General features: G+C 55.4%; 1 protein-coding gene across 4 annotated transcripts; it reads right to left on the bottom strand.

Moving 5' to 3' along the window:
- Positions 1–1,979: 1,979 nt before the first annotated feature.
- On the bottom strand, positions 1,980–22,925 carry MYO1G (myosin IG). 4 transcript variants are annotated; one of them, XM_039462155.2, is made up of 22 exons: positions 22,680–22,925; positions 20,679–20,887; positions 20,380–20,473; positions 19,276–19,441; positions 18,921–18,974; positions 14,236–14,346; positions 13,792–13,908; positions 13,011–13,235; positions 12,768–12,913; positions 12,230–12,344; positions 11,895–12,065; positions 11,614–11,684; positions 9,753–9,827; positions 9,437–9,569; positions 8,530–8,696; positions 7,913–8,120; positions 7,477–7,700; positions 6,792–6,936; positions 6,267–6,371; positions 5,887–6,000; positions 4,815–4,969; positions 1,982–4,740 (listed from the first exon to the last, which is right to left on the bottom strand). In XM_039462155.2, exons 1-22 carry the CDS (start codon positions 22,772–22,774, stop codon positions 4,584–4,586), a joined length of 3,057 nt encoding a protein of 1,018 aa, XP_039318089.2. In that variant the 5' UTR covers positions 22,775–22,925; the 3' UTR covers positions 1,982–4,583. The 4 variants fall into 4 exon arrangements, with proteins under 4 accessions (XP_074235835.1, XP_039318089.2, XP_039318090.2 ...); XM_074379734.1 differs by lacking the exon at positions 20,679–20,887 and having other exon boundaries at positions 1,980–4,740; positions 22,680–22,768; XM_039462156.2 differs by lacking the exons at positions 1,982–4,740; positions 4,815–4,969; positions 5,887–6,000; ... (2 more) ...; positions 7,477–7,700; positions 7,913–8,120 and having other exon boundaries at positions 8,603–9,099; positions 9,269–9,569; positions 22,680–22,924.
- Between the last annotated feature and the right edge of the window lie 3,906 nt (positions 22,926–26,831).

The raw sequence follows: 26,831 nt of genomic DNA, 5'->3' as shown, positions 1-26,831 counted from the left end.
GGTGACCACTGGAGAATGGCCTATAGTCCATGAATCAACCAAAAAAATGGGGTGCTGGGGGAAGCTGAGTATGGTGGCTCACATCTGTAATCCCAGCATTTTGGGAGGCCAAGGCAAGTGGATTGCTTGAGGCCAGGAGTTCAAGACCAGCCTGGTCAACATGGTGAAACCCCGTCTCTGCCAAAAATATAAAAATTAGCTGGGGACGGTAGTACACGCCTATTGTCCCAGCTACTCAGGAGGCTGAGGCATGAGAATTGCTTGAACCTGGAAAGTGGAGGTTGCAGGGAGATACAGATTACAGATTGCAGTGAGCCTAGACTGCATCACTGCGCTCCATCCTGGACGACAGAGTAAGAGTCTCTCTCAAAAAACAAACAAACAAAAAAGCAAAGAAAAGCAGAAGTGGGATAGGGGCAAAGAATTTTGAATCAACTTTCCTCTAAAGAAGATATACAGATGGCCAATAAGCATATAAAAAGTTGTCCAACTTCATTCATTATCAGGAAAATGCACATCAAAACTGTAATTAGGTAAGACTTCATATCCTTTAGGACGGTTATTAAAAAAAAAAAAACACATTGGGAGGCCAAGGCAGGTGGCTCACTTGAGATCAGGAGTCTGAGACCAGCTTGGCCAACGTGATGAAACCCCATCTCTACTAAAAATACAAAAATTAGCTAGACATGGTGGCAGGAGCCTGTATTTCCAGCCACTTGGGAGGCTGAGGCAGGAGAATCACTTGAACCTAGGAGGCAGAGGTTGCAGTGAGCTGAGACTGTGCCATTGCATTTCAACCTGGGCGACAGAGTGAAACTCCATCTTGGAAAAAAAAAAAAAAAAAAAAAAACAGAAAAAAGAAAACCCACCAAAACCTCAGAAAATAACATATTGGCACAGATGTGGAGAAGTTGGAACCCCATGTATTAGTGGTGGGAATGCAGAATGGTACAGTCATGGTACAGTCACTTTCAAAAACCATCTGGTGGTTCCCCAGAAAGTTAAACATGAAATTACCATTTGATGGCTGGGCACGGTGGCTCACACCTGTAATCCCAGCACTTTGGGAGGCCAAGGCAGGTGGATCACCTGAGGTCGGGAGTTTGCAACTAGTCTGACCAAAATGGAGAAATCCCATCTCTGCTAAAAATATGAAATTAGCTGGGCATGATGGCGCATGCCTGTAATCCCAGCAACTCGGGAGGCTGAGGCAGGAGAACTGATTGAACCTGGGAGGCAGAGATTGCGGTGAGCCAAGATGGCACCATTGTACTCCAACCTGGGCAACAAGAGCAAATTCTGTCTCAAAACAAAAACAAAAACAAAACAAAAACAACAACAACAACAAAAAAAGAATTACCATTTGACCCAGAGATTCCACTCCTAGATACGTACTAAGAGAATTGGAAATATGTGTCCACACAAAAAGTTATACACAAATGTTCCTAGCACCACTGTTCAAAACAGCCAACCCAAATGTCCATCACCTGATGAATAAATAAGCAAAATGTGGTGTCTCCACATAGTGTAATATTATTTGTTCATAGAAGAGTGAAGTACTGACAGATGCTACAATATGGTTGAGCCTTGAAGACATTACACTCAGTGAAAGAAGCCAGACAGATGAGGCCATATTGTGTATGATCTCATTTATACTAAATATCCAGAATAGGCATAGCTGAAGAAACAGAAAGCAGATTAGTGGTTTCCAAGGGCTGAGGGTAGGGGTAGGTAATTACTACCGGGCAATGAAGAGTGACGGGTGATGGGTATGGGTTTAGTTTTGGAGTGATGAAAATGTTCTAAAATTAGATAATAGTGTTGGTTGCACAACCTTACGAATATACTAAAGATTACCAAATTGCACGTTTTCAAATGGTGAGTTTTATGGTGTGTAAATTACACTTCAATAAAGAAGCAGCAGGAATGTACGTGAGGATAAGTAACATAATTAAGTTTAATTTTAATTATTTATTAACCTCATGTACACTCCTGCTGCTTCATTTTTTGAGGAGAGGCCAATTTAGCTTTAAATGTGAAAAAAGAGCTGGGCACGGTGGCTCATACCTGTAATCCCAGCACTTTGGGAGGCTGAGGCAGGCAGATCACGAGGTCAGAAGTTTGAGACCAGCCTGACCAACATAGTGAAACCCCATCTCTACTAAAAATACAAAAATTATCTGGGTGCAGTGGCATGTGCCTGTAATCCCAGCTACTCAGGAGGCTGACACAGGACAATCGCTTGAACCTAGGAGGCGGAGGTTGCAGTGAGCTGAGATCAGGCCACTGCACTCTAGCCTGGGTGACAGAGCGAGACTCTGTCTCAAAAAAAAAAAAAAAAAAAAGAAAAAGAAAAAAGTTCACCTTTATGGTTCTGTTTCCTCACCTGCAAAACGGAGACAGTCATTCCTACTCCCAGAGCTGCTGGGGGACTGGACACTGCAATGAGGGAAGCCACCCCCCAAGCCCATGTATGGAATCTACTCTTCCCACATCCCAGAATAAGGATTGCCTCTGTGTGCATGACATCACACGCCATGCCATGTAGTCCTCATACCAATTTGAGGGGATGGTTCTAGTAAACCCGCTCTGTTGGTGGGAAATGTGGATAGACTGGAATAAGTGGTAGAAGCTGGACTCCTATCTAGGCGCTGTCCAACGCAAGCCAATGACGTCATCCCAGTGCGCAGGCACCACTCCCCATCTGCAGAGTGAGTGTATTGGTGTATCAGCCACAAAAGTGAGTGTATCAGCCACAAGTCCTCACATCATCCCCCCAGTGCCTCAGGCAAGTCATGGAACCTCTGTTTTCTTACCAGTAACTAGGCAACAATGGTAACTCTCACCTCAAAGGTACTGGGTGGGGGATATTTGCAAAGTGCTATAACGACCGTGCTTTGTGAGTTTTCCTTTTCACTGTGGTGAATGCTATGTACGGGTTTGTCAAAGTGGTGTGTGATGCGTGTGAACTTTCTGTCACCTTCCCCTTCCTAGCAAGTCATCCCATCCCTTGGGCTGGATCTTAGGACCCCAGGAACCACCTGTCAATTATGACCTTTTCCCCTTGAGGCTGTGGGCATAAGCAGGGAGTGGCCCCCCGAAAGCTGGAACCCAGATGTGTCTACCACTCTGGACTTCCCTAAAGTTATCACTCGTCACTAAGGCCCTCCGCTTAGCCTGGCAGTGGGGCTTCTGAAAGATATGGGGGAGCTTTGACGAAGGTGGTTTGGGCTCTCCCACTCCCAGTGCACTAGGGAGGAGAAAGTGGACAGGAAGTGGGCAGATGCTGCCAGGCTCTCTGATCTGCAGAGGGCAGAGGACCCACCTAACGTCTAGGACTATGTAGGCTTGTGTGATTGAAAGGGACCCTTCACATCTGATTGCCCTATGAGGGAGGTGCCTGGCACAGTCCTGAAGCCACCTAAGCCAGGGACAGACTGGGGAGTTGGCTGGAGGCTTCCGGGGCCTTTTGGGTTGGGCTAGGAGACAGCTGCCCTCCCCAGGGCAGGAGAAGCCAGACTCAGTCCTGCAGGCCTGAGGTGACCCTGAGCCCCTGCACCTGCAGGTGCCTGGCCATTCAACAGGGGAGGCCTCAGAAGGTACGGACACTGGACAGTCCCAAACTGTCGTATGCCACCCAAAGGCCGTGGTGAAAGAAGCAAACCTGTCCCAACAACAAAGTGGCAAACCAATCTAAATTACCCCCCTAAATTATGCGGTAATTTAGGTTACCCCATAAGAAGAAGAAGAGCAAGCTGTGGGGGCACAGGGGACACCAACTGATGGAAAAGAGGAAGAAGCTAAAGGGCTGAGGGGCTGAGGGTGCTGAGTGTTGAGGAGGCTGAAGGATGAGGGGCTGAGGGGCTGGGGGACTGAAGGGGCTGAAGGGGCTAAGGGGGCTGAGGGCCTGGTGCCTGAGGGCCGCTGAGGGGCTGGCAGAGCTGCTGGAGGTCGAGGCTGGCGTGGGCCTGGGGAAGGGGTGGTCAGCCCGGGGGCTGCGGGTGTCTCTCAAGGCCTCCCTGTGGGTCTTCTCCGGAGGCTGGGAGTTTGGCTGCAGGGCCTGTTTCTCAGTTACTAGGTTCCAGAGGTCGGTTCCAGGGCCTCAGATACCCACATCCAGCAGGGACAGCTCGCGGCTGGGACAGCGTCAGCCCTGGGCCTCGACGGCTTAGCAGCACATCCCGTGACAGCTCTCCGGGCTGTTCTGTCCTCAGGAGTGCTCCCCAGCCCTGCCCGAAGATGAACCCCAAGCCTTCCCCAGTGGCGCAGTAGGAACAAGGCCAGGAGCCCTGTGGAGAGGGCCAAGGGACGACAACGTGGACCCGGAAGGCTGGGGCACAAAGGGCACTAATTCCTCTGGAGAGCCGCTCCTGTTCCCAGCCGGGTCGCCGGGTCTCCTGCAGTCGGGGCCCCAGTGGGTAAGCGGGGCGCGGGCCGACCCGGCCGAGGCGGCAGCCGGAGCCCCTGCGGGTGGGGCGGCAGAGGCTAGCAGGCAGGCGGAGGGACTCAGAGGGTTTATTTGCAGCGCGCGGGGCGTGGAGGGTGTACAGTCGGTGGCCTCGGGGTACGGAGGGTGCGGGCGCTCAGCGGCTGGGCCAGAGCAGGGTGAAGGTGCCGCGGGCGCAGCGGAAATCGGGCTCTGGCTGCTCGGGCCTGGGCTCCACGGAGACGAGGCGCCGTGTCCCGCGCTGGCTCAGCGGGATGCAGTCGGAGACGCGGACCTCCAGGGCGCGGCCCTCCCTGCGGCAGGAGGAGGGGTCAGGGCGGCCCGGTGGCCGGGGCTCCGCGCCCGCCACCGCCCGGCCCGCACTCACCCCTGGCAGTGCGCGGCCAGCACGCCCACCAGCTCCCCGACGCGGTTGTCCAGCGGCGGCCGGGAGCGGTGCAGGCACACCACAAGGTCGTCCTGGCCGCGGGCGTGCAGCACCACCAGCTGGTCCCCTCCGCTGGTCACGCTCAGCCCCGTCACCTGAGCGGAGCGCGGGGTCAGGGTGCAGCCGCCTGGACCCGAACCCCAGCCCGGCCGGACTCACCCACTCCCAGGAAGCCTCCCCCGAACCCGCACCTGCACCCGGGAGCGCCGCCCTCGCCGGGACCACCAGCCCCCCACCGCCCCCTCCTCCCTCTCCCGGTCCTGCTGACGAGGGGGAAAAGTTGGGCGGGGACGCTGCACAATAGGATTTTCTCCAGGGCGAAGGGTTCTAGATCCTTGCTGTCCAATAGGGCCGCCACTGCTCGCCTGTGCTGCTGAGCACTTGCGTGTGCGCTACCGCCTGGAGGAGCCGTTTTTAGTTCTAGGTCACTTTCACTACATTTAAACAGCCTCGCCGGCTGCGGCATCGGACTGCGAGGCACTCCCCGCCCCTTCTATTGGGATAGTCATGGGACCCCTGAAACTCTGGAAGACCCAGAGGTAGTCTGGCCTTGACCTCTGCGCTGTTCTGTGTGCAAGGCAATTTATGGGAACAGCATCTACTAATGAAGGGAGCAAGAAGGCCACAGAGCCCGGCAGAAGTTTCCAGAGTTGGGGGACAATATCCCAAAGGAGGCCCTGAACACTGTGGCGGGGACTCAGGTCCCAGCATGCCCAGGTGGGAGAAATCCCCAGTCGGGCACAAGTCGGGACAGGAGACCATTTGGCTTAGCTAGAGTGTGGGAGTATAGGGGGAGATGGCTGTGCTGGTGGGGATTATAGGACCAGACCCTTAACCCTGTGGGCATGGGAAGCCACTGCAGGGTTTTCAATTTGGTTGCCACCAACGGCTGAGTTTTAGGATGGTTTGGGCCATCACAGCTAGACAGTGGGGAAGACTGAGGCAGTGCCCCGGGCAGCCCAGCAGTGCCTCTTGCAGATGCTGCGCACTGCCCGAACCCCACGTTGCTCACCGCCTCAAGGGGCACAGCCCGCATCACCCGGTACTGCCGGTCTGGGTCCAGCTTATAGAGGTGCCGGTCCGTGAGCAGGAGGGCCCGATTCCGGATCTTGCGGAAGCGGTTCACCTGTGGGAGAGGTGGCTGGGCCCAGGCTGGTGCTGCCCTGTCATCCACCAGGGCTCCAGCCCCGGCAGTCCCTACTGGCTCCCCTCCCCAGTGTCGGCAGTTTTGGGAGTGTCAGGAGCAGCTGGGACTGTGCTGGGGTTGCCTCCAGTCTCTCCCAAGTGCCCTCCCCCCCGACCCCCCGCCACACTCCCCCCCCCCCCGACCCCCCGCCACACTCCCCCCCCCCCCCCCCCCCCCCCCGCCAAAACTCAGCATCAGCTTCTAACCTTGCGGACGTGGCTAGAAAAGAGCACAGCCCCGAAGCCATCTTTGTCCCGAAGTGTCTTTAGTCGCTGAGCAAACAGGCCTGATGCTGTGGGATTGTCAGCAGCCTGAGGACAGATGGAGGGGAGGAGACTTCTTGGGATTGAGTCATGGGACCAGACTCAGTTGATGGCAGCGCTGTGTGAATAAGTAAAACTATCCTTCATCTCGGAAACTGAGTCGCAGACATGTGTGTGAGCTGAGCAGCCCTGGATTTCCTGAGGGCACAGAGCCCTCTTGTGTTGATTTCTAGGCTTTGTCTGAGTCTGGCCCTCCTGTCGTCCACACCCACCCCCGAAGGCCACTGTTCCTGAAGCCCAGGTTGAGACCTTGCAGAGCTCTGGTGGGGGCTGGGGTGCAGGGCCACCAGGACAGACAACCCCAGGCCTGGTAGAGGACATCTGGGGTGACCTGTACACAGCATTAGCCAAGAGCCCTCTTTGGCAGGCCACTTCCCCCTGGCAACCCTGGACTCGCCTAGCACTTACAGAGGACAGGTAGTCTCGGGCCCAGGCCCGCCGGCAGCCCCAGTCCTGACGAAGCCCTTGCAGGGTCGCCATGGCGGCCACCTTGGCCTTGATCTGAGCCATGTCTGAAGGGGGGATGTTCTTCACCAGCTGCCGGGCCCGCCACCTGGGAGAGGACATGCAGTCAAACCGATGCTGTGTGTTAATGTGCTCCCTGAGCCCCCTCTCCACGGAGGAAGCTGAGCCCTCAGCCTTGCACTGGCTGCATTTCATGTCCCCTCTGCTGGCCTCTCTGGTCTCGTCCCCTTGTGCCTAACACTTGTTCCTGGAAGGTGGCCCAAAGAATAGCAGCTGCCTAGAACCTTCCCATCTGAGCATGCTCTGTGCCCCTCCTTCTGGAGAACTCCTACTCAGCCCTCAAGACCCTGCTCAGATGCAGAATCCCCTGACTTCCTAGCTCTGACGGGCCTTCCCCTGCAGGCTGCAGCCCTGGACCTTGAATACCCACCATAGTACTGAAGACAGTCAGGGGTCTGCACCGTCTGTGGGATGTGGACAGTCAGCTAATGTGGCACAGCACCCACCTTCCCACCTATCAAGGGGGCTGGTGTGTACTACCATCCAGGCACTGCAGGCCCGGGATGATGGGCGCAGGTGTTCAGTGGATGCTGGCTGAATGGAAAGTGTGGTGGGCTGAGGGCAGTACCTGCAGAAGAGCGTGTGGCAGGTGTCCTGGAATGGCTGCAGCACAGCGGGGGGCAGTGGCCACACGAGGTCACGCCCGTAGAGCGGCGGCTGCCTTGCGGCCTGGAATCTCCGCTGCAGCTCAGCCAGGTGGGCCCGAACCTTGTGTCTCCGGAACCAGCGCATGATGGTGTAGACAGCCCTCAGCCTCCGGCATCGCCACCTTGCCAAGGTGCCTCGCCATGCCTGGGTGGGCCAAGCGGGATGGGATACACAGTCAAATTCAGCCAGGCCCTGACCCTTAGCCCCAACCCTGGCCCTAAGCATTTATTGAGCACTCCATGGCCTGTCTCCATCAAGCAGAGATGCCTGTGAAACTTACAAGAATGTTTGTGGCCCCTGGGACACATGCTTTCCACATCCCCATAGCAGATGCCTGCCTGCCCCGCCCACCTCACCTTCTGCAACAGCAGCACAATGATGGGGATGAGGCGGGCTCGGCTCTGCTCCAGTGTGACCAGTGTCCGGGGCGAGCGGATGAACAGCTTGCTGTGGCCAAAAGCCACATCCCCCTGCAGCCCATGCTGCTCCAGAAGAGCGCTCACGGCTGCCTTGTCAGAGCCCAGGAGGTGGTTGGGCCATGTGTACTCACAGGTCATCTTGTACCTGTCACCACAGGATAGGGCAATGTGGCCCAGGCTTCAGGGAGAGATCATGGAGCCCATCCTTCCCACCCCACACCTAGGGGACAGCAGTGGTACAGAGTGTCCCCGGGGCAGAAATCTCTCAGTGAGTTCCTGGGGCACCTTTGACAACTGTGCACACCTGTCTTCCTATACACGTCGTCACATGTCCTCACACAGTCCTCACACCGGTGTTCCCACCTGTGTGACCCCCACATGTGTGTGCTCACACACATGTCCTCCCAGACATTTTGGTGTCTTGAGGCCGGCAGCATGCTGGTTCCTCCTTGCATTGTTGTTTGCGATGTGCTGTTTGGGGACCCTCTGCTCTACCCCTTGGGCTCCACACAGGGACTACGGCCCACAGAGTGATGGGTGTCAGGTGCCAGTACCTGAGCAGGAATCGAGAGTAGGGCTGGCGGGAAGCAAAGCCAGCCCTGCGGACCCTCACGTTCTCCAACAACCCCAGGTATGCGACCTGGTGGCGACAGTGGTTCTCGTCCAGCTTCCCAGCCACCTTGTCCTCATTTGGCTTGATACAGCGGACGTAGAAGGGCTCCTGCAGGGACAGAGGGGATTTGGCAAGGGTCTGCGCCAGCAGCACTGTGCACCCTGCCCCACACCAGGGGCTTCCCAAGCCCTCAAGTTCTCAGGCCAGGAGGAGAGTCAGGAACAAGGGAACTCAGCAGAACAAGGGCACTGGAAGTCCTAAGTGTTGGGCAGAGGCCAGCGAGGCCAGGTTCAGAGCCAGGTTCCAGCCCGGGAGTAAGGGGGACAGGAGCAGGCCTTGCCCCATCTGCCTTCCTGCTCACCTTCCAAGAAGGGCTGACATCTCTTGATGTTCTGTTGTTAAGTTCACCCTAACATGTCCTTTCCCCTACCCTTCACCTGTTACCCCTCTGACTTTGGATCCACAGCTCCCCAAGAAAGCTCGTGCCCGTTTCCAGTCCCTCTGGCTCCACCTGCCAGAAGAATCCTGGGTTTTTGCCAAGAGCTAGGCTGGCCCAAGCCAGCCTGCCAGCAGGGTCTCCCCAAGCCCCTCCCTGTTCAAGAGACAATGGGGCGAGGAGAAGGCTGGGTTCCCCATAATTGATCAAGCCTCAGCCCAGCCCCTGAGGCCACACGTCTCACCTGTGCAGTGGGCGGAGTCCCCTGCTAGAGCAGATGTGGCTTATACAGACAGGACAAGAACGCTCCCCTCACCACTGTGGTGTATAGAGGTGGTTGGGGCCCTATTTGGCACCTAGGGGACAGAGAGAAGGATCCAGAAGAGCCAGGGTGGGGAGGTTTGGGACATACCTTGGAGGCCAGGTTCTCCACCAGGGCCACCATAGAGTTCTTGAAGAGCGTGCCGGCCGTCAGGGGGCGCTTGGTCACCTCTGTGATGTCCTGCTGCCCATCTGGCCACATGGCCCGCAGAGTGGGGTCCGTGCTGTAGACACAGGCCGCATTCCTACCCATTCTCAGGGAGAGCGGCCCCGCCTGCCTCCGTGTTGCTGATAGTCAATGCCTGACTCCCACCCCACTCATCAGGTGGGGGTGGGGGTCAGACCCCAGAGTCTCTGAGACACCAGGGCCCTGGCCCTCCCTTTGGTGCCCAGCAAGCCATGCTCACCTGTTGTACAGCAGCCGCTTGAAGTCCTGGAAGAGGAAATCTCTATTTTTGTCGATGAAGCCCTCCACGGAGTACCTGCCAGAAGCCAGGGTCAGTTAGAGAGCAGGGGTGGGGGCTGCCAGGCCAGAGTGCTGGTGACCCCAGCAGCCCCACTCTCTTCCCATCAGTCTCTCTTCCTCCCTCTGCCTTGGCTCCTCTCTTTCCCCCTCACATCTGCTTTCTCTTTGATCACCTAAGACTCCCTCCCTCAGGAGACATTACTCTCCTGGAAGATGAATCGAGTGGTTAAGCCCCCAGCTCTGAAGCCAGATGTCCTAGCACTGAGTCCTGCATCTACCACATGCATGCTGTGTGACCTTGCCCAAGCCATTCAACCTCTCTGTGCCTCAGTGCACATCAATTGCTCAGAACAGCGCCCACCGAGTTTTGATAAACATCAGCAGCTACTGTCCAAAACTATGACTAGGAACTCCTGAGTCCTAGGTCAATTTTGATCTGTGGGCACTGAGAGCCTCAAAATCACTGTCTAGTTCTTGGACTGCTAGAAAGGACAGTGCCAGAATCAGCGTGGTGGCTCATGCCTATAATCCCAGCACTTTGGAGGTTGAGGTGGGCAGATCATGAGGTCAGGAGATCAAGACCATCCTGGCCAACATTCTGGCCAACCCCGTCTCTACTAAAATACAAAAAAAAAAATTAGCCGGGCATGGTGGCGCGCATCTGTAATCCCAGCTACTCAAAAGACTGAGGCAGGAGAACTGCTTAAACATAGGAGGCAGAGGTTGCAGGAGCCCTTCAGTCTGGGAGGGAGATTTCGTCTCAAAAAAAAAAAAAAAAGAAAGAAAGATTAGTGCCAAATCTTGGCTCCACCTGTAGCACCTGTGAAGGCTCAAGAAATGGAGATAAATATATATATATATATATATAATTTTATTTTATTTTCTTTATTTATTTTTTTTAGAAATAGTCTCACTCTGTTGCCCAGGCTCGAGTGCAGTGGTGCGATCTCAGCTCACCACAACTTCCACCTCCCTGGGTTCAAGCAATTATTGTGCCTCAGCCTCCCAAGTAACTGGGATTACAGGCACATGACACCATGCCCAGATAATTTTTGTATTTTTAGTATAGATGGGATTTCGCATGTTGGCCAGGCTGGTCTTGAATTCCTGGCCTCAGGTGATCCACCCACCTCAGCCTCCCAAAGTACTGGGGTTACAGGCATGAACCACCTCATGCAGGCAGGGCATAGATTTTGTGAACAGATACATGTAGATGACATTGGGCTTCTTTGCCATCATGATCTACTCTATTTCCTCTCCTTGAGAAGTTCTCATGAAATACATGTAGCTCTCTGTGAGTCACCTTAATCATTTGGGATGTGGCAAGCAACACATAAATTAATAGTCATCATGACAACCTCTGAAGGACACCCAGGCTTTGGTACTGGGAGTGTGGTCCAAGTATGGCAGTGAGGCCTCACCTGGGAGCTTGTTAGAAATGCAGAATCTTGGCCCCCTCTGCACCCTCTGCTCCCTTCCCACCCCCATGTCACCAGCTTGCAGCGCCCCCATCCCACAGATGCTGGTATAGGGTTGGGCCCAGACATGAGACATGGGTATTTTTTTTAAGGCTCCCAGAAGAATGCAGCCATGATTAACCACTATCCTCAAACCCTGTTTCCTTCACTTGCTCTTCACTTGTGAATCTGCTGTCGGGCATGTTTTCAGTGTCTTAAAGGGGTGAGGTGGCAGAAGGGGCCATAACACCTGTCTCCCAGCCACTGCCTGAAGCACTCCTGCCCCATGACACATGCCACGGTGCCTGTGGGAAGGCCAGGGATGTAATGGGAGGGGGCCCTTACGTGACGTCCCCTGCATAGTGCTTGATCCGGAAGTCTCGGCCAAATTCCATGGTCTTGTCTGTGGGGCAGAGCTATGGGGACAGACTGAGGTCAAGGCACAAAAGGTGTGTGTGGGGGGATAGCCCTGCCTCCCCACCGCTGGGGCAGAGAAGGTCACCACAGTGATGACAATGGCACCAAAGCTGGGTCCCCACCCAGGCCCCACGAGGCATGGGCAGTGTGGTGCCTGTGGGGCAGGTCCCACCAGCCCATCGTGGCAGCACTGGGACAGCTGGGGGCACCTGGCGGCTGGTGTAGTGTAGGTGATGGCGGTGGTGCGTGTCCAGGGTCTGCAGGAAGATTCGGTCAGTGATGGTGCCGGCAGAGCTGCAGGCCTCGTCTAGCACGGCCAGGATGCCACGGTGAGGCCGCTCCACCAGGTCCACGATGATGGCGTTGTTGAAATACTCAACCTGGGATGGATACAGCCAGCAGAGAGGCTCCTAAGACCTTTCAGGCCACCTCCCCTCCTCCACCCTACACTCAGCCACCTGCCAGGCCAGCCCGGGCCCCTCCCCATGGGCTGAGGCCCTTCCACACCTCAACACCTGCCCGCCCTCCAGGCCACAGTGCTCACGCTCTGCCAGGTGATGCCCTCGCGTTCGTACTCCTCCTGTTCCTGCTTCAGGATGAGCCGGATGAATAGCTGCTGCAGCTTCTCGTTACAGTAGTTAATGCAGAACTGCTCGAAGCTGGGGGTGGGGTGGGCTTTTCAGAGGAGAGGTTGCTGCTTGTGGAGTGCCTGGTAATGGCTGGCAACTCCCCTGAACATCTCTGCTAATGTTCATGGAGGGTTCTGGTGCCAGCGCCCCCTGTGGCTTCCCTGCTCTGGACTCCTCCTTTACTCCACCCACACCTCCTGCATGTGCATTCTGGAGTGGACTTGAGAGTCACAACCAGGAGTTACTCATCCCTCGTAATTCTGCCTTCCATTAGGGCACCAATGGCCAGGGGGTGCAGCTGAGGCAGGCTTGGGAGCCATGAGCCTTGGGCTCAGGGACTAGCTGGGAGAAACCCACACATTCTTGCTGCCCAACCCGAGCCAAATCTTCCAGGACTAAGTGGGCAAGGCCACTGGGCATCAGAGGTGGAGACGCGGTTGGCCGGCCACCCACCTGTTGACGGGAAACACCTCGAAGCCATAGATGTCTAGCACGCCAATGACTGTGTCCTTGCCATCACGCCGAGGATCCCGGTCCCGGGGTTCCATGACACTGTTGATTCTGTTCACCACCCACTCAAACAGCCGCTGGTACACCGCCTGGGGAATAGGAACACCCTGCTTCCTGCTGCCTCTGGACTGGCCTCCCCCATGAAGGCCTCCTGGACTTCCCTCCCTGTGTCTGTCCCCAAAGTACCTTGGCACAGGCATCCCGGGCGTAGCTGGCTTCAGCCGCAGTGTGGCCCTTCTCTATGAGTTCCCTGCCTCCCGAGGCAACTGTGCGAGCCAGCAGGGAGCGGAGCACAAGGTCCCGGGGTGTGGCTGTCAGCTCAGCCACACGGTCCACCAGTGCCTCCTCGGCCACTGCCAGGCCCTCCTTCTGTGGCCCATCCTCCTCTGTCTCTACAAACTCGATGTTTCCCTGGTGATGGGAAAACCATGAACAGTCCAGGCTCCATGTCCCAAAGGAGCCTGGACAACTTTGGACAGGAAGGAGGATGGAGAGCAGGGGACATGGATGCAGTGGAGTCCAGCTCCTTCTCAGACCAGCGTGGTCAGCTGGCCACCATGGGCACACACACAGCCAAAGATTGGGAGAAGGGGCACACCAGAGTCTTTGCCAAGGCCTTGAGTCCAAATGATATGTGAATGACCCCATTGCATCCTCCCGCAGCCAGAGGAGCCCTGCAGTACTTACTCCTCATGCCACTCAGAGAGAACTGAGGTCAAGAGACACCGAGTAATGCACCCAAAACCATGACTGCACTAAGAGGCAGTCGGCATGATGCTCAGCTTTTACTGTGCCCGGCTGCCCTGGCCCTAAGAATGGCTCTGTACCACATACCAACTGAGCTCATCACTCAAGCAGCCCAGCCACATTGCTGGGGAATCTCCAGCCAGTCTCCTCCTCCTCCCTGGGTGCCTCCTGGAAACCCCTGTGGGGAGGTAGCCCTCCCAGACCTCTGAGCCAGACTCACCAGGTGCAGTATGGCAGCCAGGATGCGATACACAGACTCCACCTCTTCAGGACTGAAGCCGATGACCCTCATGGCCTCGATCACTGCCTGGTGGCTCCGCTCATCACTGTCCAAGGCCTAGGGCAGAAGGGACCCATCACTCCAAAGTCACACTGAGTCCAGGACACCTGTCCCCCTTGAACCTTGATTCCTCCATCCCAGGCACCTGCTCACCCCTGTCCCCTGTCCCCTCCCTGAACCCTGATTCCACCAGCCTCAGCACCCTTCTCACCCTCGCACTCTGTCCCCTCCATCAGCCATTTTCCCTCCATCCCGAGCACCCTCCCCACTCACCCAAACAGTTCACGTTACCCTGGCCTGTGCTGAGTGCTGCCCATTCCCTGCCACCACACTCAGGCCCTGACACTGAGCCCAATTTGAGCCCTTGGTGCCCCTCACACTCACACTGTGCACAGTCATGTTGAGTCCTGCTCCCTGGCGTGTGAAATTATATACAGCAGGGTTTCTGTCCAAGTGCAGTTCATGCAGCTGCTTGTCCTCACTGCCTCTCAGCAACTAGAGGACACAGACACCCTTTAGACAAATAAGCTCCCAGGATGTTCCCCCATACATACACAGAGGCAGGAGAACAAACAGACTTGTGCTTCCTTCCAGCATTGAACCAACAAAGATGGAGGAAGGTCAGACAGTGTGAACATTTTCTGTGTGCCAGTGAGCTCCGTTTAGCTGTTCAGTGGGTGACGGAGCTCCACTTCAGTGGGAACTATGACTCTGCCGTGAAGACACTGTCTTGGTGCCAGATCTCATCTTGGTGGGGAGCTCAGACCTTGTGGTGATACTGCCCTAGACCCAGGGGGCTCTGACCTCAGTAGCTCAGGAGCTCAGATTATGTGGAGACACTACCAGGGTCCCACCACTTCCACTTCAGTGAAGAGGTAAGAGTCTGGAGAAACTGCAGAATCCTGAAGACCTCCACTTCAGTGGGAGCTCAGAGTTACTGGAGACCCTGCCTCTATTCCAGGAAGCTCCCACCTCAGTAGGGAGCACAGTTCTGTGGAGACATGGCTCTCTTCCCAGGGAGAGCCGACATCCTAGGGAGCTCAGCGTCTGTGGAGACACGGCCAGTGCGGAATGAACTCCCACCTCAGCAGGGAGCTCAGAGTCCATGGAGACACTGCCTACGTCCCAAAAGTTCCCACCTCACTGGAGGGGGTAAGAGTCCCTGGAGATCTTGCTGTTATTCCAGAGGGCTCCACTTCAGTGGGAGCTCAGTCTGTGGAGACGCTGCCCTGTATCCCAAGGGCTCCCCCGAGTGGGAAGCTCAGATTCCACAGAGACAATGGTCATGTCGCAGAGAGCTTCCACCTCGGAGGGGAGTGGAGTCTATGGGGATACTGCCCATGACCCAGGGAGCTCTCAGCTCCATGAGGAGCTCAAAGACCATACGGACACTGCCAGTGGCCCAGACAGCCCCACTTCATGGAAGCTCAGAGTCTGCATGGACACCTCTTGTGTTCCAGGGGGTTGAGGGAAGCTCAGAGTTCTTGGACACTGCCTGAGTCCCAGGGAGCTCCACTTCAGTGGGAAGTCAGAGCCCATGGACACACTGCCACTGTGGGTAACCCCCCATCTGGGCACAGAGGAAGGAGAGCTAAGCAGATCCCCGGCACAATTAGTGCCTGAAGAATATCTTAGTTTATAGTGTTATTACTCAGTTGTTTCCTTCATATAATTCATTATATATAGTCATGGATTAGTTTAGAGTTGGAATAATTAGTGCCTGAAGAATATCTTACTGCTGAGTTATTTCCATATATATGTATAAAATTATATCTTAGTTCATAGTCGGAGGAATGCCTAGAGCAGACTCTATACAGAGCATGAATTAAGGGATAAACAGCTATATATATATATATATATATGTATGTCTTGCTTATAGTCAGAGGAATGGCTAGAGCAGACACGGTGCAGAGCATGATTTAAGGGAAAAACAGTTATACCAGGACAAGAATCTTTGACCCAGGCGGCAGCGTTTAGTATTGTAAAGATACCCTGCTGTATGGCAGGCTTGGGGCAAGAGCCTCTCCTCCTGAAAAAGGAGTTGTGATACCTTGCGTCCAGTTCTGTGGAACGCCGCCCTCAGACCGGCAATCCCGCGAGACTCCGAGGGCTTAAAACTCCTCCAGGATAATCTCGCTTGGTGACTGTATCCCTTGTCAGCTCTCTAGCTACTGTGTGATTCAGATCATCCTCCTATGGAAATCACTGGAAGCTGCCAGCAGGTGGCTGTGGACCTTGTCAGCTCTGTTGCTGCTCAAAGCATCCTCCTGTGGAGTTCCTTAGAAGTAGCCTGCCCCTAGATAGAGATATTGCACACTGCACCCTCTTCACTGCACACAGCCCACCTCCTTGCCTTGGTGACCTAATGAGGGTGGACCCCTTGCTCATTGCTCACGTGATTGTCTTGACCCTATCACTGTCCTTAAGATGACCTCACTCACTATCATTCCCACTGTCTCGTACCCAATAAATACAGACGCTTCTGGGCATTTGTGGCCTCGCCTATCTCTGTTTGTAAGTGGCGTGGCCCCCCGAGCCCAGCTGTCTTTTCTAGTCCATCTGTGTCCTGTTTCTTTACTTTTCGGATCCAGTGCCTCAGCACAGTGATAGGGGACACCCCACAACCCTGTAGGGCTGTGGCCCTACATGCCACTGTCCCAGTGAGCTCCACTTTGGTGGGAGTTCAAAGGCCAAGGAGATATCTCCCTGTCCCAGGGGGCTCTTACTTCAGAGCAGAGCCCAGAGTTGGCAGACACTCCCTGTGTCCAAGACCAGGCCCACCTGAGTGGGCAGCCCAGAGTCTATGGAGACACTGCTTCACGTGTCCCACTGAGCTCCCACCTCGGTTGGTAGCTCAAAGTCCTTAAAGACACTGTGCGTGTTCCAAAGAGCTCCATTTCATAGGAGTTCAGAGTCTGTGAAAAAAAACTCCCTGTGTCCCAGGGAGCTCCTGCCTCAGTGGAGAGTTCATAGTTCACAGAGACCCTGCCCAAATCCCATGGAGCTCCCATCTCATGGGGAGCTCAGAGTCTGCAGAGACCCTGGCAACATCCCAGGGGGCAATCCCCTCATCGGAGCTCAGAGTCGTTAGAGACACTGCCATGTGCCAGCGAACTCCGTCTTCAATCGTGAACTGTAAGTCCATGGAGACCCTGCCCACGTCCCAAAATCTCCCACTTCAGTGGGGAGGTAAGAGTCTGTAGAGACCCTGCCGGAGGCCCATGTGGGCCCTGCCTGCAGCAGCTCCAAGTCATGCTAATGGCCTACTAAGAGGAGGTGAGCGTGTCTGGCTTCGGGTTCCACCGGGCCGGGGAGCAGCACAATGGCAAGACCATTTTCGCCTCCTTTATGGGTTCTAAGGACACCGGAGGGAAAAGCGGGTGCCCCGACTGTGTGCAGGCTGAACCAGTCGTACGAGAGGGGCTGAAGCACGTTCGTGAAGGATGTGTGTTCATCTACTGCCAAGCAGGAGACAAGCCTTATTAGAAAACTCTAAATAATGGCTTCAGAAAAAAACCTGATAGTTACAGCAGTGCCTACACTACTTAAGTATGGAATACGTCAAAAACTGGCAGAATCAACAAGGTGAAACCCCGTCTCTACTACAAATACAAAAAAAAATTAGCTGGGCATGGTGGCGCATGCCTGTAATCCCAGCTACTCAGGAGGCTGAGGCAGGAGAATTGCCTGAACCCAGGAGGCGGAGGTTGCGGTGAGCCGAGATCGCGTCATTGCACTCCAGCCTGGGTAACGAGAGCGAAACTCCGTCTCAAAAAACAAACAAACAAAAAAAAAACTGGTAGAATCTGTGTGTCTTCAGGCCAACCTTGTGAAAACGTTGTTCTCTGAAGATTAAGATTTTATGATGGCAATCGTGTCTTGATTTCTTATTTGTTCTAGCATCCAAAAACTGTATACTTGCTTTGAATTCATGTTAGCAATAAATGATGTTTAAAAAAAAAGTGAGCGAGCGAGAGAGAGAGAGCGAGAAAGATATCCTGCCAGAGTCCCAGGGAGCTTCATTTCTGAGTGCTCAGAGATTGTGGAGCCGCCCTCTGTGTTCCCAGGGCCTCCCACCAGGGGGATGCTCCGTCTTTGGAGACACTGCCAGGGTCTCAGGTCGCTTTTACCTCAAGGAGAGCTCAGAGTCCACACAGACACTGCTGGTTTCCCAGTGGGCTCCCACCTCACCGCAGACTCACTGGAGAGTTCCCAGGGGGCCCCCACCTCAGTAAGGAGCTCAGAGTCCTTGGAAAGACCGCCTGTGTACCAGGGAGCTCAGGCCTCAGAAGCTAGCCCAGAGTCTGTGCAGACACTCCTGTGTCCCGGGGAGCTCCGGCTGCTCTGGGAGCTGAGAGTTGCTGGGTTCGCATCTGTACTGCGGGGAACTCCTAACTCAGTGGGGAGCTCCGGGTCCCTAGAGACAGTGCCCAAGTCCCAGGGTGCTCTCAGTTCAGTGGGGCAGTTCAGCGTCTGTGGAAACACTGCCTGTGTCCCGGGGGACACGGTGGGCAGCCCAGAGTTTGGGAACACACCGCTGGGGTGCCAGGGAGCCCCACTTCAGTGTCAAGCTCTGAGACTGCAGAGATGCTGTTTGTTTCCAGGGAGCTCCCACCTTAGTGGGGCGTCAAAGCTTGTGGAGACAGTCCCTGGGAGAGCTTATCTCAGAGAGGTGCTCAGAGTCAATGCCTGTGTCCCGAGGAGCATTTCAGTGCTGAGCTCTGATACCAGTAGAGACACTGCCTGTATCCCAGAGGATGTCCACCTCAGTGAGGAGCTTACTGTTCACAGAGACACTTTCTGGGTTCCAGAGAGCCCTCATCTGCAAGTGTCTCCGATAAAGGGGACACCCTGCATTTGTTCCCCAGGAGCTCACACCCTCTTCTTTCTGGGGTCTGGGGTGCTGTTTGGGGTGCGTGTGGTGGGGAGTGGGGACAATGGGCTAGGTGGATTGAGTGGGCAGAGAGGGGGAATTGCGGTAGTGATGGAAGGGTCACAAGCTGGCCTGGCTTGCTGCTCTCCCTTTCCCCATCCCATTTTTCCTCCTTCCCCTGCCCTCAGTGGCTTACCTGGTAGAAGGCATGGAAGTTTCTTTCACCCACGTGCTGCTTGAGGACCCGAGACTGAGGAGAGAGGGGCAGATGGACTCAGGCCTGGGAATTCCCAGGTGCAAGGCAGGCTGGGGGTCAGAAAGCCCTGACTATGAGGACACAGGCCCAGAGAAGGGCCACAGGGAGAGAGAGCCTAGCGCTCCTAAGCTGCACCGTCAGGATAGGTACATTCCCAGGCCTGGGATGGGTCTTGGCCAAGGCTCCGCAAGGGGGTCTCCTCAGCCCACCTGCCCACAAGGCTCCGCACGGGGGTCTCGTCAGCCCACCTGCCCACAAGGCTCCGCACGGGGGTCTCGTCAGCCCACCTGCCCACCTTCTCCAGGAGGTAGCTGTGGATGTGTCCTCCGATCGGGTCCCCCTTGAAGTCGAAGTTGATGTCCATGTACTTGCCAAAGCGGCTGGAGTTGTGATTGCGGTTGGTGCGGGCATTGCCAAAGGCCTCCAGCACACAGGTGGACTTGAGTAGCACGTCCTTGACCCTGTGGGGGCAGAGGGGCTGGGGCTCAAGGCAAAGGCTTCCCACTGGGAAATGCTGTCCCTGCCCCCACGTCTTCCCAACAGAAATCACAGCATCTCAGGATGGGTTCCTCTGAACTTGCTGAGATGGAGCCAGTGGCCTGGCCTCGCCCAGTGCTGCCTCTGAGGTTGTGTGATGGTCACTTCACCTCCGAGAGGCCGGGAAATGTACTTGCCAAGCTGGCTGTGCTCAGCACGGTCTGTATAGCACTGGGGTCCTTGTTTCCCATGGCTACCTCTTCCCCTGCCAGGCTTCAGCTGCAGCCTGGGGAGGAGGGGCTGTTCTGACCACTGGGCCTTAGACCTTCGGCTGCAGGCGTGGGCAGTGGTGCTGGCCATACGTGCTCAGGAACTGACGTTGCTTGTCCCTCCTGAATCCCATCTCACCCATCTTACTGCCTCTTGACAGGAAGAGACAGGCGCGGACACAGGACACTGCTTCCATAAGGGACAGCCCTGGTTTCCTGGCTTGCAGGCTCCTGGCCATCACCCACACAGCCACCTGGCATGCTTGGCCATCCTGGCCGAGGCCCACCAGCTTCTCCAGGTTTCCATGGAATCCCCCATGGGGAGCCTGCTCCCTTGTCCAGGGACCATTTCAGGTGTCTCTAGCTCCTGCTGCACTTATCCTCATCCTACCTGTTGCTGCTGCCTCCTCCCAGCTGGTGGCCCATGTCCCTTGGCTAAGTCTCACCCACCCACTGGAGAAGTCCTTGGCATGGGTCAGCCTGTCTCACCTCTGGGTCTGTTGGCATTACCTGGAAACTCCCCAGGTTCCTGCTGAACTTGGCCTGAGCTAGGCCCCAGTTCCTGTCTCTCGCTCCCCAGAGCCGGCCCTTCCGGCCATACAGAGGTCTCTGGCCTGCCATGCTGAGGCCCAGGGTTGCCCGTTGCCACTCACCTCTCCACCTCAGCTCTCTGGCTTGGGTTGGTGACGGCAGCGATGTACTGCATGATGTGCTTACTGGCTTCTGTCTTCCCTGCCCCACTCTCCCCTGCCGGAAAGACCAGAGGTGACAGCATCAGCCAGGTTGGCTCTCTTACTGCAGCTCCCTTGTGTCCATTTATACCCCAAAGACTGGCAAGATGGGGTCCTAGGGCCCCCACCAGGACACAGGGTGCAGGAGATGCTCTAATGGTCCTCCCAAATGTTCACAAATGAAGATGCTCGGGGGAGGGCCCAGCTGCGGGGACAGATACCTGAGATGACGATGCAGGTGTCCCTGGACCGGTGCTTCATTGCCTTGTAGGCAGCGTTGGCCACGGCATAGAGATGGGGCGGCCGCTCATAGAGCTCTCGGCCCTGGTACCTGGCGATGGCCTCAGGCCCGTACAGGGGCAGCTCCTGGTAGGGGTTCACGGACACCAGCACCTCACCGATGTAGGTGTAGATGCGACCCTTCTCGAACCTGGACACAGCAGGGGCAGACCTCAGCACTCACAGGCTTACAGGCACCCACAGGCCTCTCGCCACAGCCCACAGCAGGGCCTGGCCCCAGTAGGCCAGCACTCCCACTGCGAGGGGCTGAGAATGGAGAAGGGAAGGGGGCAGGTGTTGACCTGGCATCTCCCTGGTGCTATCCTGGGTGAGCTGAGCCACTTGGAACCTGTCCCCATTGCAGCATCGAGTTTGGGGTCCACAGTGTTCTCCACAGGGGTCCCAAGGTCACTGGAATCATGACCACCCATTTTGCAAAGGGAGCAGACTTGCCCAAGACTGCACTGGGCGCTGCGAGTCAGGGCTGGCTCCTGGGATGAACACCGAGGGCAGATGGGGAGATGGGGCTGAGAAGGAGTGACTGGGCTGGGAGGGGAAGGAGGGGCCTCGTCGGCTGTTTCCTGTCTCAAGGCCTGGGCGGGAACCCAGAGACAGAAGGGGACCCCACCCAGCCCCACCCAGATGACAGGGAGGGGGTTGGGATCGCAGTGCCCAGCACCCAATGTGCTTGTCTTTGCACCCCCTACCCCCAAGCCTGTGGCCAGTGGCTGCTGCCTCTTCCCTGGCACAGCCTCAGGCTTCTTGACCCTTTCCTTCACAAACTTGGTCATCAGTGGGGGCAGATGTCTGCCCTTCTCTGACCTTTCTGCCCCTGGGAGGAGGACTGGCAGGCCTGCCCCTCAGACCCATCTCCCCTTGGTGTGTGGTACCCACCCTTCCCAGTTTCCCGGCAGCCTGTCTTGGGTGGGCCTGTCCTGAGGTTCCTCTTTCTCCACCTCCTCTGACATGGGTTTTCCTGAGTCTAACTCTTGCCCTCCTACAAGCTGGGGGTGGGGGTGCAAGTCACCCACGTCTCCAGGGCTCAGTGTTCTCATCATCAAAATGGAGAGGACAGTGTTTCATCAGCTCATTTTGTAAGAATGAGGAGAACAATGTGCACAAAGTGCTTAGCTCATTTCCTGGCTAGCCCTCCTCTCCTTGGGCCAGGCTCGTGGTCTCTTGACTTCTGCGCTTAGTGGGGCTCCTGGTCCCCAGGTTCTCCCCAGGGAGCTTCCCGAGCATACAGCAGGAGGCCTTCTGTTCCTCCCTGGGAATCGTGGCATGAAGCCCAGCTGTCTGCACAGCCACCCTACTGTGCCATGTCCCCACCTCCCGGGCTTCTCCCTGCCCTCCTTGATGGTCACTGGGCTCCAATATCACTTCTACCAACCGTGTCCTGTGATACTCCGTGCACCCCGCAAGAGCATCACCTCACATGGTGGGATTGTTTGGACCCTAGGGTGGGGCCTGACTGCTTCACCTCAGTGTCCCCAGGACTCAGGCCAGACCCCATGCGTGAGATGACTCCAGGGAGCATCAACAACTGACTGGGAAGTAGCTGGAAGGACGGCACAGCCCCGGTCCCTCCTGGACAGACAGTGCCTGATGACTATCTCTCCGAGAAGCGTCATGCCCTGGCCCCATCGAGCAGGAAAGAGGGGGCAGAAGATGTCTGGACCGTGCGGGAGGCAGGGGTGGGGCAGGGTAGGGCGGTGGGTAGCGCCAGTGCTGACTCGACAGCCCTGACAGGGACAGCTGCTTTCTTGTCTGTTCCTGTCCCCCGGGGCCATGCTTTGAGGCGCTCATTTCAGTCCCAGCTGGTCTGGGTGGGTATGTGCCACTGCCTCGTCCTTGGACAGCAGCGTGCCTTCCTTGCCCCCTCAGATTTCTTCAAGGACTCGGGGTGGGAGACCCTGGGGGAGGGGAGCCTGCTGGGGACCTACCTGAGTTGCAAGTTCCTCATGAAGTCCTCCATGGTCACTTGGTCCAAAAGCACGAAGTCAGGTTTGCCATACTCAGAGCCTTCCTCGTCCTCCATCCTGCTGGCTGGAAACACCCAGAGCAGGTTACCTCACCTTCCTGTGCCTGCCGGCGGGGCAGTGAAAAGAAGGGGAAGGGAAGGCTGGGGGAGGGCCCCCCACCCACGCCCCACCAGCCTCCTCCAGTGCGGGTGTAAAGTAGGAAGTGGGTTCTGGTCCTGGGAGGGGCTGCCCTCCCCACTTGTTACTCCCTCCCCCTCGAGGTGCTCTAAACCCTGCTTCCTGTCCCTGTGCCCCACAGGGCGGCTGTGCCTAACGGTCTGACCCGCTTGCACGCCAGGGCCGAGGGGCCGGATGCTGGGTCCTCCCAGCTCTGGAGGGTTCTTTGCTGGCCTCCTTCGGAAGCTCCCCTCCACCCACAAGCAGGAGACAAGACTCTGTGGGTTGGTTTCCAACCCTGGCAGCACTTTAGAGTCACCTGTGGGACTTTAAAGAAAGATTTTTTTTGACACGATCTTTGTTACCCAGCTCTGTGTGTCTGTCAATTCAGAACCGAACACTAGATGTGATTTACTGTATGTACATTGTACCTTAATACAAAAATGAGAAAGGATCCTAATGCCCAGGCCTTTGGGGTGAGGGCAACAGCCTTCTTTGAGGTGTGAAGGTCACACTGGGGTGTAGATGAGCAAAGCTTCTCGTATGACCTGCCAAGGGCACTATGCAGTCCTAGCACTGCAGTTCTCCACCCCAGCCATGGGGGAGGGACAGAGGACCCTAGAGCATCCTCTGCATGGGGCTGGCCTTCAGTGGGACCCCTGTGCTGGTAACTGTCTTCTGCCTTGTGCTTGTATCCGGCTGATCCCCCATAAACTGCAGTGAGGACCAGGCATATGGCTTTGTGCGGTCCCTGCGCTTTGAAGATGAGGCAGCACATTTGGGGAGCTGCTGCATGTGGGCAGTGGCCAAAGTCTCCAAACACTGCATTCCTGACACTTGGTGCCCGCCTCCTGGAAGAAGAGGGAGGAGTGCAGTTCTCTTAGCCTCCAGGCAGACTGGGGAAAGTTTTCTCATCCCAGGACCGACTAGGGCAGGTCACACCCATTCTCTAGGAACACTGGGGCAACTCTTTCATCAAAGGTCAAATGGACACATTTCTGTCTCATCCTGCAAACAGACTGGGGGCATTTCTCTTTCACCCCTTCCCCTCATACAGGGAGGTCAGAGGGCAGACTCCAGAATTCCCAGACTTCAGTCATTCATGTGCTGCCTTTGAGATTTGTTGTAATCATAAGCACAAGTTTAACTATTGTCTTTCAGTCATTCCACTTTTTAAAGTAATCCATATGCAAGTTAAGGTTATTTATTATTTATTATTATTATTTTTTGAGATGGAGTCTCGCTCTGTCGCCCAGGCTGGAGTGCAGTGGTGTGATCTCAGCTCACTGCACCTCCGCCTCCCAGGTTCAAGCAATTCTCCTGCCTCAGCCTCCCAGGAAGCTAGGACTACAGGTGCGTGCCACCAAGCCTGGCTAATTTTTGTATTTTTAGTAGAGACGGGGTTTCACCGTGTTAGCCAGGATGATCTTGATCTTCTGACCTTATGATCCGCCCACCTGGACCTTCCAAAGTGTTGGAATTACAGGCATGAGCCACTGCCGTTAGGTTATTTTTTTCTCTCAAATACCTTAAAGTGAATACATTCCTGGTAAAACTGAAAGTACTTATTCAAGTACCTAACAAAACTGAGTCATGCACTATCTTCGATAAGAGGGCACTGGCCTGAAAAATCCCCAAATTCCCAAGTGGGCGGCTTCTGGCTCCACCCTGGGCTAGACCTGGCGCTCCTCTTGGGCAAATTCAAATTCAGTCCCCCTCCCCACCCCCAGGCTCTTGGGCTGGTGCTTTTGAAGGGTTTCCCAAACCTACACTCAAGTCCGGGGATTCTTACCCGGACTTGCCTGCTCATCTCTCTTTTCAGTTTCACTTCCCCAGCCCCCAGGGAGTCAAGCCAAGCAATGGAACCAACATGGCTGTGTTCCAGTAAAACCTTAAGGTCACCGAGATCTGAACTTCACAAACTTTTTTTTTTTGAGACGGAGTTTCGCTCTTGTTACCCAGGCTGGAGTGCAATGGCGCAATCTCGGCTCACCGCAACCTCCGCCTCCTGGGTTCAGGCAATTCTCCTGCCTCAGCCTCCTGAGTAGCTGGGATTACAGGCACGCACAACTATGCCCAGCTAATTTTTTGTATTTTTAGTAGAGACGGGGTTTCACCATGTTGACCAGGATGGTCTCGATCTCTTGACCTCGTGATCCACCCGCCTCGGCCTCCCAAAGTGCTGGGATTACAGGCTTGAGCCACCGCGCCCGGCTGAACTTCACAAACTTTTTGTCTGTCACGTAATTATACTCTTTTGGGGTTTTTTTTCCCCCTCACTAACCGACTCAAAAATGTCAAGACCGTCCTTAGCTCAGATATTTGGCTGGGGGACGGGGGGAGTGGGGGAGAAGGAGTCTGCCCGCCCTCACTTTAGCTGCTGCTGGTTGCTGGGACCTTGGGCGTCCTTCCTTGGTAGTCTGCACAAATTTGCCATGCATCGCCTTATTTGATCCTCATGACCCATTTAAGAGTTACTGTTATTTTCACTTTACATCTATTAAACCGAGGCTGAGATGACATCACTGCAAAGGAAGTTCCCTCCTGGGTCAACAGACTTCTGGGCCCTTCCAGCACTGAATTCAGTGGCTCCTACTCAAACCCCAGGGAAAATCCAGTCAGTCAGAGTCACGGCCTGCTCCTCAGAAGGCAGGACAAGTGCTAGCTCTATCTGCAGCTTCCCCAGGGCATGCTCCTTACAGGGTCTGACTGGTACAACAGGCACATGAACAAAGGCGGAGGCCCCTAATGGAAGGACAGCAAGGAGGGGCCCCCACCAACTCAAGCCTGCTGGGGACTGAGGAAACCTTCCCCACCCTGGTAAGTTTCGCTCTTATTATCTCATCAGTTTCACCATGCCTCCCTCCACCAGGGCTCCTCCTGCTGCACCTGCAGGCCCCTTGCCCTCACCCTCCTTGATGCAACCTTCAAATCCCAAGCTTGCTCTGCTGCTGCTCATCTTTGCAGCAAATCTCCAGTCCCAGAAATGTCCCCTTTCATAGGAAAGTTGTTTTTTCAGCTTCTCTACACAACTGTACCACAACTTAGGATTTATATTTAAAATTTTTACCTCATCTGAGGTGATACTGTTGGGCTAGTTGTAGGGGAATGGCTCTACAAAGGCACCTTAGAAATTCCCCATGTACTCTCACAGGCCACAGGGCACACAGCTCACCTGAGCCTTTTGGAACTGACGGTGGAGGTCTGGAAGGCACTGCCATAAGGCAGCTCCACTCCCTGCCCCATCCTTGTAAGAGGCTATCAAGAGTTGCTGTCTCCTGGGATTCTTTCCTAAGCAGGAATGAGGCTTCCAGTTCATACCCTGCTCCCACCATGGTATGGCTGCAGACTAGACAATTTGCTCAGCCACAGTGTATTAGTGGTTCAACAAGGAAAGATGCTGTACCTACTATTGCAGGCCCCTTTGGGAGCGTTTCCATTCACTGTCAGTAGCAAATTGAATGTTAAGTCACTAGAGGCCAGGTGTGGTGGCTCATGCCTGTAATCCCACCATTTCGGGAGGCCTAGGTGGGTGGATCACCTGAGAGGACTTCAAGACCAGTGAAACCATCTCTACTAAAAATACAAAAATTAGCCAGGTGTGGTAGCATACGCCTGTAATCCCAGCTACTTGAGAGGATGAGACAAGAGAATCGGTTGAACCCAGGAGGCAGAGGTTGCAATGAGCCAAGATTGTGACAATGTCCCCTAGCCTGGGCGACAGAGCAAGACTTCATTAAAAAAAAAAAAGTCGGCCGGGCGCGGTGGCTCAAGCCTGTAATCCCAGCACTTTGGGAGGCCAAGGCGGGTGGATCACGAGGTCGAGAGATCGAGACCATCCTGGTCAACATGGTGAAACCCCGTCTCTACTAAAAATACAAAAATTAGCTGGGCATGGTGGCACGTGCCTGTAATCCCAGCTACTCAGGAGGCTGAGACAGGAGAATTGCCTGAGCC

This window comes from Saimiri boliviensis, chromosome 10 (genome assembly GCF_048565385.1).
Source record: "Saimiri boliviensis isolate mSaiBol1 chromosome 10, mSaiBol1.pri, whole genome shotgun sequence".
Classification (NCBI taxonomy): domain Eukaryota; kingdom Metazoa; phylum Chordata; class Mammalia; order Primates; family Cebidae; genus Saimiri; species Saimiri boliviensis.
This window is presented reverse-complemented; position numbering and strand designations above follow the sequence as displayed.